Here is a 17,018-nt window from a genome sequence, read left to right on the forward strand (position 1 = left end):
GTTTCAACACAGAGTAATCTGTCAGTATAATACTGCTCAAACACTGGAGTACTCTGTCAGTATATCACTGCACACATACTGGAGTAATCTGTCAGTATAATACTGCTCCAACACTGGAGTAATCTGTCAGTTTATCACGGCTCAAACACTGGAGTAATCTGTCAGTATATCACTGCTCCAACACTGGAGTAATCTGTCAGTATAATACTGCTCCAACACAGGAGTAATCTGTCAGTATAATAATGCTCAAACACAGGAGTAATCTGTCAGTATAATACTGCTCGAACACTGGAGTAATATGTCAGTATAATACTGCTCAAACACTGGAGTAATCTGTCAGTATATCACTGCTCCAACACTGGAGTAATCTGTCAGTATATCACTGCTCAAACACTGGAGTAATCTGTCAGTATATCACTGCTCAAACACTGGAGTAATCTGTCTGTATAATACTGCTCCAATACTGGAGTAATCCATCAGTATATCACTGCTCAAACACTGGAGTAATCTGTCAGTATAATACTGCTCCAACACTGGAATAATCTGTCAGTATATCACTGCTCAAACACTGGAGTAATCTGTCTGTATAATACTGCTCCAACACAGGAGTAATCTGTCAGTATAATAATGCTCAAACACTGGAGCAATCTGTCAGTATAATACTGCTCCAACACTGGAGTAATCTGTCAGTTTATCACGGCTCAAACACTGGAGTAATCTGTCAGTATATCACTGCTCCAACACTGGAGTAATCTGTCAGTATAATACTGCTCCAACACAGGAGTAATCTGTCAGTATAATAATGCTCAAACACTGGAGCAATCTGTCAGTATAATACTGCTCCAACACTGGAGTAATCTGTCAGTATATCACTGCTCAAACACAGGAGTAATCTGTCAGTATAATACTGCTCGAACACTGGAGTAATATGTCAGTATAATACTGCTCAAACACTGGAGTAATCTGTCAGTATATCACTGCTCCAACACTGGAGTAATCTGTCAGTATATCACTGCTCAAACACTGGAGTAATCTGTCTGTATAATACTGCTCCAATACTGGAGTAATCCATCAGTATATCACTGCTCAAACACTGGAGTAATCTGTCAGTATAATACTGCTCCAACACTGGAATAATCTGTCAGTATATCACTGCTCAAACACTGGAGTAATCTGTCTGTATAATACTGCTCCAACACAGGAGTAATCTGTCAGTATAATAATGCTCAAACACTGGAGCAATCTGTCAGTATAATACTGCTCCAACACTGGAGTAATCTGTCAGTATATCACTGCTCAAACACAGGAGTAATCTGTCAGTATAATACTGCTCGAACACTGGAGTAATATGTCAGTATAATACTGCTCAAACACTGGAGTAATCTGTCTGTATAATACTGCTCCAATACTGGAGTAATCCATCAGTATATCACTGCTCAAACACTGGAGTAATCTGTCAGTATAATACTGCTCCAACACTGGAATAATCTGTCAGTATATCACTGCTCAAACACTGAAGTGATCTGTCAGAATAATACTGTTCCAACACGGGAGTAATCTGTCAGTATAATACTGCTCAAACACTGAAATAATCTGTCAGTATATCACTGCTCCAACAGTGGAGTAATCTGTCAGTATAATACTGCTCCAATACTGGAGTAATCTGTCAGTATAATACTGCTCCAACACTGGAATAATCTGTCAGTATATCGCTGCTCCAACACTGAAGTGATCTGTCAGAATAATACTGTTCCAACACGGGAGTAATCTGTCAGTATAATACTGCTCAAACACTGAAATAATCTGTCAGTATATCACTGCTCCAACAGTGGAGTAATCTGTCAGTATAATACTGCTCCAACACAGGAGTAATCTGTCAGTATATCACTGCTCAAACACTGGAGTAATCTGTCAGTATATCACTGCCAAAACACTGGAGTAATCTGTCAGGATAATACTGCTCAAACACTGGAGTAATCTGTCAGTATAATACTGCTCAAACACTGGAGTAATCTGTCAGTATAATACAGCTCCAACACTGGAATAATCTGTCAGTATAATACTGCTCAAACACTGGAATAATCTGTCAGTATATCACTGCTCCAACACTGAAGTGATCTGTCAGAATAATACTGTTCCAACACTGGAGTAATCTGTCAGTATAATACTGCTCAAACACTGGAGTACTCTTGTCAGTATATCACTGCTCAAACACTGGAGTAATCTGTCAGTATATCACTGCTCCAACACAGGAGTAATCTGTCAGTATAATACAGCTCCAACACTGGAATAATCTGCCAGTATAATACTGCTCAAACACTGGAATAATCTGTCAGTATATCACTGCTCCAACACTGAAGTGATCTGTCAGAATAATACTGTTCCAACACTGGAGTAATCTGTCAGTATAATACTGCTCCAACACTGGAGTAATCTGTCAGTATATCACTGCTCAAACACAGGAGTAATCTGTCAGTATAATACTGCTCGAACACTGGAGTAATATGTCAGTATAATACTGCTCAAACACTGGAGTAATCTGTCTGTATAATACTGCTCCAATACTGGAGTAATCCATCAGTATATCACTGCTCAAACACTGGAGTAATCTGTCAGTATAATACTGCTCCAACACTGGAATAATCTGTCAGTATATCACTGCTCAAACACTGAAGTGATCTGTCAGAATAATACTGTTCCAACACGGGAGTAATCTGTCAGTATAATACTGCTCAAACACTGAAATAATCTGTCAGTATATCACTGCTCCAACAGTGGAGTAATCTGTCAGTATAATACTGCTCCAATACTGGAGTAATCTGTCAGTATAATACTGCTCCAACACTGGAATAATCTGTCAGTATATCGCTGCTCCAACACTGAAGTGATCTGTCAGAATAATACTGTTCCAACACGGGAGTAATCTGTCAGTATAATACTGCTCAAACACTGAAATAATCTGTCAGTATATCACTGCTCCAACAGTGGAGTAATCTGTCAGTATAATAATGCTCAAACACTGGAGTAATCTGTCAGTATACCACTGCTCAAACACTGAAGTAATCTGTCAGTATATCACTGCCAAAACACTGGAGTAATCTGTCAGGATAATACTGCTCAAACACTGGAGTAATCTGTCAGTATAATACTGCTCAAACACTGGAGTAATCTGTCAGTATAATACAGCTCCAACACTGGAATAATCTGTCAGTATAATACTGCTCAAACACTGGAATAATCTGTCAGTATATCACTGCTCCAACACTGAAGTGATCTGTCAGAATAATACTGTTCCAACACTGGAGTAATCTGTCAGTATAATACTGCTCAAACACTGGAGTACTCTTGTCAGTATATCACTGCTCAAACACTGGAGTAATCTGTCAGTATATCACTGCTCCAACACAGGAGTAATCTGTCAGTATAATACAGCTCCAACACTGGAATAATCTGCCAGTATAATACTGCTCAAACACTGGAATAATCTGTCAGTATATCACTGCTCCAACACTGAAGTGATCTGTCAGAATAATACTGTTCCAACACTGGAGTAATCTGTCAGTATAATACTGCTCAAACACTGGAGTACTCTTGTCAGTATATCACTGCTCAAACACTGGAGTAATCTGTCAGTATATCACTGCTCCAACACAGGAGTAATCTGTCAGTATAATACTGCTGAAACACTGGAGTAATCTGTCAGTATATCACTGCTCAAACACTGGAGTAATCTGTCAGGATAATACTGCTCAAACACTGGAGTAATCTGTCAGTATATCACTGCTCAAACACTGGAGTAATCTGTCAGGATAATACTGCTCAAACACTGGAGTAATCTGTCAGTATAATACTGCTCCAACACTGGAGTAATCTGTCAGTATATCGCTGCTCCAACACTGAAGTGATCTGTCAGAATAATACTGTTCCAACAGGGGAGTAATCTGTCAGTATAATATTGCTCAAACACTGGAATAATCTGTCAGTACAATACTGCTCAAACACTGAAGTAATCTGTCAGTATATCACTGCTCCAACACTGGAGTAATCTGTCAGTATAATACAGTTCCAACACGGGAGTAATCTATCAGTATATCACTGCTCAAACATTGGAGTAATCTGTCAGTTTTTCACTGCTCCAACACTGGAGTAATCTGTCAGCATAATACTGCTCCAACACTGGAGTAATCTGTCAGTATAATATTGCTCAAACACTGGAGTAATCTGTCAGTATACCACTGCTCCAACACTGGAGTAATCTGTCAGTATACCACTGCTCAAACACTGGAGTAATCTGTCAGTTTAATACTGCTCAAACACCGGAGTAATCTGTCAGTATATCACTGCTCAAACACTGGAGTAATCTGTCAGTATAATACTGCTCAAACACTGGAGTAATCTGTCAGTATAATACAGCTCAAACACTGGAGTAATCTGTTAGTATAATACTGCTCAAACACTGGAGTAATCTGTCAGTATAATACTGCTCGAACACTGGAGTAATATGTCAGCATAATACTGCTCCAACACTGGAGTAATCTGTCAGTATAATATTGCTCAAACACTGGAGTAATCTGTCAGTATACCACTGCTCCAACACTGGAGTAATCTGTCAGTATACCACTGCTCAAACACTGGAGTAATCTGTCAGTTTAATACTGCTCAAACACCGGAGTAATCTGTCAGTATATCACTGCTCAAACACTGGAGTAATCTGTCAGTATAATACTGCTCAAACACTGGAGTAATCTGTCAGTATAATACAGCTCAAACACTGGAGTAATCTGTTAGTATAATACTGCTCAAACACTGGAGTAATCTGTCAGTATAATACTGCTCCAACACGGGAGTAATCTGTCAGTATAATACTGCTGAAACACTGGAGTACTGTGTCAGATTGTTACTGGCACCACTCAGATTGTTACCATCAATTAAACTCTTTTCACTCTGCGTAAATATGAAATTATTTCATTCACAAGGAGGATTCCTTTGAAATACTGTAACACAAAACTCCACACTTCTCTTCATTGTTTGAAACCTGTTAATACACGTTTATTAGAATATAAATACACCATCTGCTTCAAAACATGATTGTAAGACACTGAGGTTTTTTTTAATTTACAGCCTGTAGGCATTGCAAACCCCACCCCCCCACACCCGGCCAATACAAACAGAAGAAATAAATGTTCCCCCATCCCCAGTCCCCTCCCCCACCCTCCGGCAGGTCATACCTGTGTTCTGTGAGCACACCGACAGCGGATGGGTGATTTGCACAATACGCGAGATACAATGACTTCATCTGTGGCATGAGATTAAGAAAGCAACCACCAACTTTCTGCTGGGAATCTGGTAACCTGAGAATGAAATAATTAACAAATTACGTAATCTAATCTGACATGCTCAATGCTGAGGGAGCGCCGCGCTGTCGGGGGGGTCAGTCCTGAGGGAGTGCCGCACTGTTGGGGAGGTGAATGCTGAGGGAGCACTGCGTTATCAGAGGGTCAGTGCTGAGGGAACACCGCACTGTCAGAGTCATCTTCTTTCATCATTAACATGGAACATAGTCCTCTACTTCCCTGTTAGCTAGTGGTGACTGATCCTATGGTATCAATACTTAGTTGGGCAGAAAGTGCTTGTTCCAGTGGCCAATATCTATATTCAAATAACACTGAGATTTTCAATTGGCCATTTGTCTCACTGCTGCCTGTGTGATCTTGCTGTGTGTACAATCTAGTTGCTGTGCTTCTGACATTATTACCTCAAAGGGAAGTAGTTACTGGAAAGCTGTTAGAAGGTCTGACCTCACTGACTGAGCACCAAGTTTCTATCAGAATTAGTGCCCTCAGGGTCTCGGAGATGTCCTGGCCATCATTCTGTGTGGATTTCTGCTCGGACCAACATTAATAAACAAAGTGTTCTGATGGTTACAGTCAACCAATGGGAGAGAGCCCCTTATAAAAACACAGTGTGAATATATCATAAAACGGGATTTCCTGTTTGTGAGATGTCAGTGCAACACTTATCCAAACCATCAGCAGCAGACTCTTTTTGCTAAAGGGTCACTCTCCACATCTAATCTCTTCCACCAAACCAACTTGTGTGAACAAATATTCATGAAGAGTTAAGCTGCAACGAAGACAGCAGCCACTTTGCACATTGTCTGACCCCAGGAGCAGGGATTCATTCTCTTGCTCATAAAAACACGAAGCCTAAGTTAGGGCCAGCTGTGAAATATCACATTCCGTCGAGAGCTCCGAGGAAAGTCTCTCTGTGTCCACACGGAAGCGGCCAGACCTGCTGAGTATCTCCAGCATTTTCCGTTTCCATCTCCAATCTCCAGTATCCACTGTCGGTTTTGCTTTTGCACCTAACCCAGTGACTGTATTTGAGGGAGAGGAATTGACTGTGATACTAATATCCCCCCTACTTTCCTGGAGAAAGCCCCTCAATGTCGTGCCTCACATGAGAAAGGCACCTTTGACAATGCAGTGTACGCCCGACATCAACCCATCTTCACAGGCAAAACAACCTCGCAGCAGCTCAGCGGATGTTTTGATACGAGTATTCCCAACCGTGAGGGATTTGACAGAAAAAGAAGAAATTGTAAATGGGCCAGTAAGCGGAAGGACACTGACCAGAGGGGAGGACACTGACCAGAGGGGGAGGACACTGACCAGAGGGGGAGGACACTGACCAGAGGGGGAGGACACTGACCAGAGGGGGAGGACACTGACCAGAGGGGAGGACACTGACCAGAGGGGAGTTAGATACAGAGGGGAGTACTCCTGTTGGTAACTGCCTCTTTATCAACGATCAAACTTCGCTTGTCCTTCACACATGACAACATCTTCCATTCTCTGTTCTTCACTCTAAACACCCATCACAATATTCAGCACAGACTCACCAACAGTTCACAACTGGCTTCGATGACCATCTGTGCTGTTCTATGCATTCTCCTGAAATAACCTACCATCTGCCTTACAGGAAGGAAATACAAATGTTTTCAGAATCTTATGCCTCAGAAAACACAGTCAGCTACTCTGTGTGAGTCATTAACTGTTCCAGCAGAAACACAACAATTTAACCTGTGGAACCTTGGGTAGTGACCCAGCACCTTCACCGCTCCCTCCCTCTGCTCACCTCCTCCATCACGGAGGGCACTGGCAATTCCCTGGGCCATCTGTCACCATGTGGTGTGCCCTCCCATAAGATGCAGCCTTTACTGGTTTGCAAATCTTTACGGACAATATCGACCGGGTACAGACTCACAAACTAGCCAGATTCTACCCTGGCCAACATTCAGCCGGGGCCACTGAACACCAATCCCTCTGGGGAGGGGGTGTGAGCTGGCTTCAGTTTGAACCTGAAAAGCTAACCAGCTTCTTGATACAAGGCCAGCGGGGCTCAGAGCTGCAAAACTCCTCTACATGGACCCGGATGCTCTCGGCTGGTACAGGGCCAGTAAGCAAAGGCCAGCTGTCTAAGGTGACTGGCCAGAGTGGCAGACGCAGGGTGTGGTGACATTGCTTTGCTGAGAGAGTGGTGTTGGGACCTGGAACATGGTGGAGACAGATTCAGTTCAAACTTTCAAACAGGGAACTGGAGAAACATTTGAAGGGGAGAATCCAGAGACACCAATCAATTGGACTACTCAAAGTGCCAGCCAAGGCGCAACACATTGAATGGCCTCCCTTCTGTAATGCTTCATGGCCCTCTCACTGTCCTTCCCTCCCAACCCAGACCCACCTCCTCAGCTCTCCTGTCTGGTCTTGGGTTAATTGATTTCCTTAAGCAACCTGGATGTGGAAGTGCTGGGGTTGGACTGGGCTGGATAAAATCAGAAGTCACACGACAGCAGGCTATAGTCCAGTCGGTTTATTTACGATCAGGAGCTTTCGGAGCACTGCTCCTTCGTCAGGTGAAGTGGTCAATGAATGGTGGCTTAATCACCTCAGCACTGAGCTGTGCTGGCTGGTATCCACCAAGGAGGAGGTGGTGGGGGCAAGGGCAATCACCTTGGCAGCTTCCCTGGACCTAGTGGAACTAACCTCCCTTTCAGTGTCACAGTACAGTGCGAAATCCATCAGAATTGTAGGCAGACTCCCTACTGACTTTAAAGAGTTAGATATAGTTCTTGGATCTAAAGATATCAAAGGTTACTGGTGAGAAAGTGGGAACTGAGCACAGTTGGATGATCAGTCGTGAGCCTATTGAATGGTGAAGGCAGACAGGGCCAAACGGCCTCCTCCTATTTTCTCCTTTTCTATGTTTCCAAGTTAAAGCTGAGGGCCATGGACCATGGCACACGACAGCATCAATAACCAGGGAGCATGGAATTATGGGTAACGGGCAGAAGGTTTACAGAGATAAGATCACAAGAAATAGGAACAGGGATAGGCTCTCCCAACCTTGATCCTGGCTGATCTGACACCAGACAAAACAGATTCTGGAAATCACAAATAAAATCTGAAATTACTGCAAAAACTCAGCAGGTCTGGCAGCATCTGTGGAGAGAAAGTAGAGTTAATGTTTCAGGTCCGAGCTGAATTTCTGAATTGCCACTGGACCCTAAATGTTCACTCTGCTTTCTCTCCACAGATGCTGCTAATACTGCTAGGTTTTTCCAGTAATCCCCCTTTTTGTTTATGGTCCGACATTCCTCACATCCGCTTTCCTGACCTTTCCGTTACCCATGACTCTCTGACTGATCTATCAATCTCAGTTTTACAAATACACATGATTCCGCACACACACGGTGTCCGCACACACGCAGGTTCCACACACGGGGGGTCCGCACACACGCAGGTTCCACACACGGGGGGTCCGCACACACGCAGGTTCCACACACACGGGGTCCGCACACACGCAGGTTCCACACACACGCGGTGTCCGCACACACGCAGGTTCCACACACACAGGGTCCACACACACGCAGGTTCCACACACACGCGGTGTCTGCACACACGGGGTCCGCGCATACGCAGGTTCCACACACACAAGGGGTCCGCACACACGCAGGTTCCTCACACACACGGGGTTCGCACCGACAGTTCTTGTGGTGAGATGTTCAAAACAATCACAACCCTCTAAGGGAATAAATTCCTCGTCACCCAAAACATCTGGCCCTAAACCAAAAGGTGCGGACAGACTGCAAATCCAAACTGATCATTAATTAGTAAAAGCCGCTCAAAACATTAAAGGGAAATGGTACTGCGGAGTTTCGCCGAAGGTCTCGACATAATTAATGATCTGTTGACCTACTTTGTACATTCCTCCAAAGTCTGGTAGAGGGTTTGCTGAAATGAGCAGATTTCCTCCAGGTTTCCTTTTAATGCCCGGATATCAGCAGCAGTTAATCTGAAAACAATACAAATTAAACATAAAAATGAGAATAACTAGTTGGGGGCAGAAACAACCATTTCAATTACTTTAATAAACCTGGGATTTCAGTCAAACAGCTGCACCAGGCATTCATGAAGATGAACATGGAACAGTACAGACCCTTCGGTCCTCAATTTTTATCCTACTCTTAGATCAGACTATTCTACAAACCCTAACATTGTACTATGTGTCTAAGTGTCGCTTAAATGTCCCTAATGTCTCTGACTCTACTACCACTGCTGGCAATGCATTCCACCCACTCAAAACTCTCCATAAAGAACCTCCGACATCTCCGCTAAACCTTCCTCCAATCACCTGAAAATTATGTTCCCTCATTTCCGCATTGGGAAAAGTCTCTGGCTATCTATGCCTCTCATCATCTTGTACACCTCTACCAAGTTACCTCTCAACCTTCTTCACTCCAATAAGAAAACCATAGCTCCCTCATAAGATATGCCCTCCAATCCAGGCAGCATCCTGGTAAATCTCCTCTGCACCCTCTCTAATGCTTCTACATCCTTCCTATAATGAGACGATCATAACTGACAATATTTCAAGTGTGCTCCAAGGAATCGATAGAGCTGCAGCATAACCTTGCGGTTCTTAAACTCAAGCCCCTTGCTAATGAAAGGTAACACACCATACACCTTCTTGACAACCCTATCAACCTGGGTGGCAACTCTGCAGGATCTATGGACATGGACCCTAAGATCTCTCTGTTCCTCCACACTGTCAAAAATCCTGCATTTGACCCTATATTCTGCATTTAAATTCGACCTTCCAAAGTGAGTGACTTCACACTTTTCCAGGTTGAATTCTATCTGCCACTTCTCAGTCCAGTTCTGCATCCTGTCAATATTCCATTGCAACCTACAACAGCCCTCCATACTATCCACAACTCCACCAACCTTGGAGTCATCATCAAACTTACTAACCCATCCTTCTATCTCCTTATCCAAGTCATTTGTAAAAATCACAAACAGCAGAGGCCCCAGAACAGATCCTTGGGGAACACCACTGGTCACCGAGCTCCAGGCTGAACACTTTCTACCTATACCACCCTTTGTCTTCTATTTCCCTGTATCCCATGCCTCCTTACTTTCTGAAGAAGCCTACCATGGAGAACCTTATCAAATACCTTGCTAAAATCATTGCACACCACAACTACTGCTCTACCTTCATCAATGTGTTTTGTCACATCCTCAAAATGACTCGATAAGGTTTGTGAGGCATGACCTGCCCCTCACAAAGCCATGCTGGCTATCTCTAATCAAACTATGCTTTTCCAAATAATCATAAATCCTGTCTCTCAGAATCCTCTCCAATAATTTGCCCACCACAGACCGAAGACTGACTGGTCTGTAATCCCCCAGGGTTATCCCTATTCCCTTTCTTGAACAAAGGAATAACATTTGCCACCCCCAATCATCTGGCACTACCCCAGGGGACAGCGAGGGTCATTGCCAAAGGCACAGCAATCTCTTCCCTCACTTCCTGTAGTAACTTTGGGCATTTCCTGTCTGGATCAGAGACTTATCCATCCCCATGAAGTTCAAACTTTCCAGCACATCCTCCTTCTGAACAGCAACCTGTTCGAGCGTATCCGTCTGTTTCACACTGTCCTCACAAACATCAAGGTCTATCTCACAAGTGAATACTGAAGCAAAGTATTCAGTAAGGACCTCCCCTACCTCCACCGACTCCAGGCACACGTTCCCTCCACTATCCCTGATCGGCCCCACCCTCGCTCTGGCCATTCTCTTGTTCCTCACATAAGTGTAGAACACCTTCGGGTTTTCCATAATCCTACCTGCTAAAGCTTTTTCATGCCCCTTCCAGCTCTACTCAGTCTGTTCTTCAGTTCCTTCCTGGTGACCTCGTAACCCGCTAGAGCTCTGTCTGATCCTTGCCTCCTCAACCTTAAATAAGCTTCTTTCTTCCTCTTGACTAGATGTTCCACATCCCTTGTCCCCCAAGGTTCCTTCACCCTACCATCCCTTCCACACTTCAGTGGGACAAACCTGTCCAGCACGAACTGCAAGTGCAACCTCCACATTTCTGTTGTGTATTTCCAGAGAACATCTGTTCCCAAATTAGGTCACCCATTTCCTGCCTATAGCATTGTAATTCTCCCTCCCCAAATTAAAGACTTTCCCATACAGTCTGCCCCTATCCCCCTCCATGACTATAGTAAAGGCCAGGGAGTTGTGATCACTATCACCGAAATGCCCTCCCACCGAAAGATCTGACACTTGGCATGGCGTTAACCTGGTGAAGCCACCAGACAGGATTGCTTGTGTGTCAAACCGCATAAGGAGCTAATGACGGACAAAGGCAAGCAATCCCACATCAGCTCTTAGCTCTGCAGTCCTGACACCTCCAGTCACGAATGGTACTGGACAATTCAACTCATTGGAGAAGGTGGCTCCACAAATATGCCCACCCTCAATGATGGAAGAGCCCAGCCCATCAGTACAAAAGCTTTCACAGCAATCTTCAGCCAAAAGTACTGAGTGGATGATCCATCTCGGCCTCTTCCAGTGGCCCCCAGTGTTACAGATACCTGTTTTCAGCCAATTCCATTCACTCCATGTGACATCAGGAAACAGTCAAAGACGCTGTATACTACAAAAGCTAGGGCCCCAAAAATACTCTGCCAGTAGTACTGAAGACATGCACTTCAGAACTTGCCACTTCCCGAGTCAAGCTGCTCCAGTAATAGCTACAACACTGACATCTACTCGGTAATGTGGGAAATTGCCCAGGTATGTCCTGTACACAAAAAGCAGGACAAATCCAACCTGGCCAATTACCGCCCTAACAGCCTTGACCATTAATTACTAAAGTGATGGAAGGGGTCAGTAACAGAGGTATCAAGCAGCATCTGCTCAGTGACGCCCAGTTTGGGTCCCCCCAGGGTCACTCAGCTCCTGACTTCATTACAGCCTTGGGTCAAACATGGACAAGAGAGCTGAATTCCAGAGGAGAGGGGAGGGGAGAGGTGAGGGATAGCCGTTGACATCAAGGCTGCATTTCATTGAATGTCACATCAAAAAACCCAGACAAGGCTGCAGCCAATGGGAATCTTCAGGCTAGCTACCTGTGCAATTCTATTTTAGCCACAAACACACTCCTTGCCAGCAAATGAAAGGTGGTGCAAACGAAAGGTGGTGCAAACAAACATGCGAAAAATGTGTTTGACCTTGTACAGTACATAAAAGATTGAAATATATTGGGGGTTAACCCTGGAGAAAGTCAGCTCTTTTTTTTTCTGGTTGATGTGGTATTACAGAGCTCCATGTCATCAATGTAATCCAACATTCTCATGGTGCCCAGGGCACCAGCAGTCTTTGCAGTTTCAAACAGACGAGCAGCCAGTCATCCTGCAGGGGTCTGTCAGCTCCATAGCCTCATGTGGAGGCTTCGCACAGAGATCAGAGTGTCAGGTGGTGACCTGACCTGCTATAACATGGCATGGTCGCCACAGTCACATACCAAGCTGGCACAGGTTTAACTAATCTGGAGTTACCAGCCTGGGACCGCATTTTATCACGGGCACTTTCAGGAGGTTTCCTGTCCTGTCAGCAAGCTCGACAATTTGGGGTTATCTGGTTTTGCCTCATCATGATTTCACCGTAAAAGCACAGATAAGGGGTGTAGTGGTAATGCCACTGGGTCAGTAATCCTGAATATTCATTCTAGTGTTCTGGGAATTCCTCGGCAGATGACGAAACTGAATCAGTGAGAAACTGACCTAACAGTACCTATGTCGATTGTTGGAATTTAAAAAAAAACCTGAAAAGGAAATCTGCAGCCTTTACCTGGTCTGGCCTCAAACATGTGACTCCAGACTCTCAGTAATGTGGTTCAGCCTTAACTGCCCTCTGAAATGACCCAGAAAGCCACTCAGTTGAAACAAAGCAGGCCATTCAGCCCACTGAACATGTTCTATCATTCAATATGATCAACCAACTCTACACCCTGTTCCCACTTTTCCCTTGTACCTTTTGATTTCTTAAGCCCCCAATGCCATATCCAACTCCCTCCTGAAATCCTGCAATGTTTTGGTCTCAATTGCTTTTTACTGTAGTGAATTCACCATTCTCTGGGTGAAGGCATTTCCCCTCACCTTCAAAGGCAATTAGATATGGATAGTAAATACTGGGCAAGCTAGTGATGGCCATATTCCAGGAATAAAAACGACAGATGAGCGGAGGCATGTGTTTTACTTTCAGGATGTGGGGGTCACCAGCGAGGCCAGTGTTGGTCAATTCTGAGAGACGTTTTGCAGTCTTGCTTTAACCAAGTTCTTACTCAGTCACAAGAGGGCGATTAAGAGTCAACTGCATTGCAGTCAGACTTGAGCCAGACAGGGCAAGGACAACAGATTGGAACCCCTTACAGGGCATTAGTGAATAAGCACGCAGCTCTTTAACACTTTACCAGGATCGGATTTTCATTTCCAGAGTACACAGAATTGAAATTCTCATCTACATTTTCAGGATTATTTATCCTGTGACATAACCAGGTCACAGTGTGTCACAGGGCCCAGAATGTACTGAACATACAGGAATAGAACTGTACTGCACTCTCGAAGAGCTCTGCAGCAGGAAAATGCAATAGGAACTAAAATATCTGAAAGGAAATGTACTAAATTAGAAAGTCAGAAGGAAAGCTTCGGAGGAAACTGCTCTGTTACTGCAACAAACACTCCAGAAGACTGGGTTGAGAATGATATTCCCAAGGCCAGTCATAAGTACAAAATCCCAAGAACCATGTGAATAATTTGAACTTTGATCTAAAACGGTTGGTCTAATGATGAGCATGTTATCAGAGAAGGTGCAGGTTTGGTTACTAACTTGTCATTGGCCTGCAGTGACCGCAGGTATGTGCTGAGCAAAACCTGGAGCTCCTTTGCATAATCTCGTTCATTGTCCAAAATATTCTGTACAACCTTTGAGGAGAAAAGACATTTATTAAACATTAATGTGGCCACATATACACAGCCTTAAAATCAATGTTCATTTCAATTTCAAGTCCTAACAAAACTTAATGCATTTTCAATTGCAAATGCCTCAAATAGATTTGTTTCGTTTTGAGCATTCTATTCAATCTCTGCAAAACATTGCCTCAAACAATTGCAAATATCCTTGCAGGTTAACGTGACTTGGCAGCTGAAATTCAGAACATCGTGCTGGTGCAGATACTCACTGTGCTGCAGCCGACAATGAGAGGTTACATTTCTCCTCAACGTAGCAGCATCAGATGCAAACCCCAACAGCTGTGACCTGAGCCATTGCAAAGTCTTACATTCCCCCTCAAGTGACAGCCTTTATTAAATGCTGAGGTGATACTTTTCTCGATTTATAAAGCAGACACAGCTGCTTTAATCCAGCAGTGCAGGCAGACTATATCTCAACAGCACTCAGTTTCTGACTAGCCCGAAAAGTGATCAGCCTGCAGGCCTGGCACTGAGAGTCTGGGATGACTGACACCTTGCGACATGATAAACAAGTTGTGAAATATTCCTTCACTTCTTTTCCAACACCCTAGGCAGTTCAAAAGAAAAGTCTGTGTGCAGAAGGGAAGATTCATTTTAAAATTCCGCATTATTACTTGGGAAATTCGCTGAGGGACACCAGACATACATAAGCTGTGCTAAGAATATCTACAAATTTCAGCACATTCTGAGGGCTCAGCCTGACATTCTGCTCCTGACAAAGTGACTGCCAAATCGTTACGCAGTCTCCAACATGATGACTTCATTCAGCAATAGAATTGCTGGTCAATAGGATTTCCACAGAACAATCAACAACGGGATGAAGAGCTGAAAATGTGTTGCTGGAAAAGCGCAGCAGGTCAGGCAGCATCCAAGGAGCAGGAGAATTGACGTTTCGGGCCAGAGCCCTTCATCAGGAATGAGGAAAGTGTGCCAAGCAGGCTGAGATAAAAGGTAGGGAGGAGGGACTTGGGGGAGGGGCGTTGGAAATGCAATAGGTGGAAGGAGGTCAAGGTGAGGGTGATAGGCCAGAGTGGGGTGGGGGCGGAGAGGTCAGGAAGAAGATTGCAGGTTAGGAAGGTGGTGCTGAGTTTGAGGGTTGGGACTGAGACAAGGTGGGGGGAGGGGAAATGAGGAAACTGGAGAAATCGGAGTCCCAAACACTCGAACTCAGCACCGCCCTCCTAACCTGCAATCTTCTTCCTGACCTCTCCACCCCCACCCCACTCCGGCCTATCACCCTCACCTTAACCTCCTTCCACCTATTGCATTTCCAACGTCCCTCCCCCAAGTCCCTCCTCCCTACCTTTTATCTTAGCCTGCTTGGCACACTCTCCTCATTCCGGAAGAATGGCTGATGCCCAAAACGTTGAATCTCCTGTTCCTTGGATGCTGCCTGACCTGCTGCGCTTTTCCAGCAACACATTTTCAGCTCTGATCTCCAGCATCTGCAGTCCTCACTTTCTCCAACAATGGGATAAAGCCAACTGAGTTTACTGCTTTATACATTACAGCACCAACCCCACTAACACCATTGGCAGGAAAATGTTTTCACATGGCGTGTGGTCACAAAAACATGATAAAAATGCAAGGACAGATACTGCTGGGGAAACCCAGCAGGTTAAGCAGTATCTGTGGAGAGAAAGCAGAGTTAATGTTTCAGGTCCGGTGACCATTCCTCAGAACTGATTGTAGTATGAAAAAGTTGGTATATATGCTGAAGGTAGTGGGGGGGGGGGCGGGGGGGGGGAGGAGTTGGATCCCAGAGAGAGAGAGCAATAGTTGGGTAGATGAACGAGTGGGAAAAGGTCAGCCTGGGGGAATGGATAGCTGCTACTGGGGACCATTAGCGTCCAACAATAGACTGTCTGTGCTAACAGGCCATGTGATGACAAGGCCTGGTGTGTGGGGGGTGGGGTAAGGACATGGCAGGAGTTCAAGCCCAAAAACTGTTGAATTTGATACTGAGTGCAGAGGGCTGCAGGGTCCCCAGGCAAACAGCGAGATGCTGTCCTTCCAGCTCACATCGAGCTTTGCTGTACCAAGCCGGAGAGCGAGGTGTTGGCCAGGGAACAGGACGGGGTGTTGGCCAGGCAACGGGACGGGGTGTTGGCCAGGCAACGGGATGGGGTGTTGGCCAGGCAACGGGACGGGGCGTTGGCCAGGCAACGGGACGGGGCGCTGGCCAGGCAACGGGACGGGGCGTTGAACTGGCAGCAAACAGGAAGCTCAGGGTCACCTTTGTGGATGGAAGATGATGTTCTGCGAAGTGGTCACCCAGTCTGCATTTCAGCTCCCCAATACAGTGCAGATCACACTGTGAGAATCGGCAGTTCTTTGGTATTTAGCCCGAGTGGTTACACCGGAGGGGAATAGTCACACCATAAGAGACAGCCCAGCTAACTTACTCCACCATTTAATGAGATCATGGGGACCTAATAATCCCCACATTCACTTTCCTGCCATTTCCCCTTACTAAGTATATTGAAAACCAAGACAGGTTTTTAATAATTGCCCTCTGAGGTAAAGATTTCCACACTTGGGGAGGTGATAGTAGTTGTATCATCACTGGACTATAAATCCAGCATCCCAGGGTCCCAGGTTCAAATTCCATCATATCATGGCTCAGTGGCTAGCACTG

General features: G+C 44.9%; 1 protein-coding gene across 2 annotated transcripts in view; it reads right to left on the reverse strand.

Moving 5' to 3' along the window:
- Positions 1–17,018, reverse strand: part of arhgef6 (Rac/Cdc42 guanine nucleotide exchange factor (GEF) 6) — a 168,081-nt gene that overhangs the window by 46,207 nt on the left and 104,856 nt on the right. For both annotated transcript variants that reach the window (XM_060832383.1, XM_060832382.1), the window contains exons 7-9: positions 14,238–14,332; positions 9,259–9,354; positions 5,229–5,351 (exon numbers count right to left, since the gene is read on the reverse strand). In XM_060832383.1, the coding sequence (XP_060688366.1) occupies positions 5,229–5,351; positions 9,259–9,354; positions 14,238–14,332 (314 nt within the window). The remainder of the gene's footprint in view (positions 1–5,228; positions 5,352–9,258; positions 9,355–14,237; positions 14,333–17,018) is intronic.

Source organism: Hemiscyllium ocellatum, chromosome 11 (assembly GCF_020745735.1).
Source record: "Hemiscyllium ocellatum isolate sHemOce1 chromosome 11, sHemOce1.pat.X.cur, whole genome shotgun sequence".
Classification (NCBI taxonomy): domain Eukaryota; kingdom Metazoa; phylum Chordata; class Chondrichthyes; order Orectolobiformes; family Hemiscylliidae; genus Hemiscyllium; species Hemiscyllium ocellatum.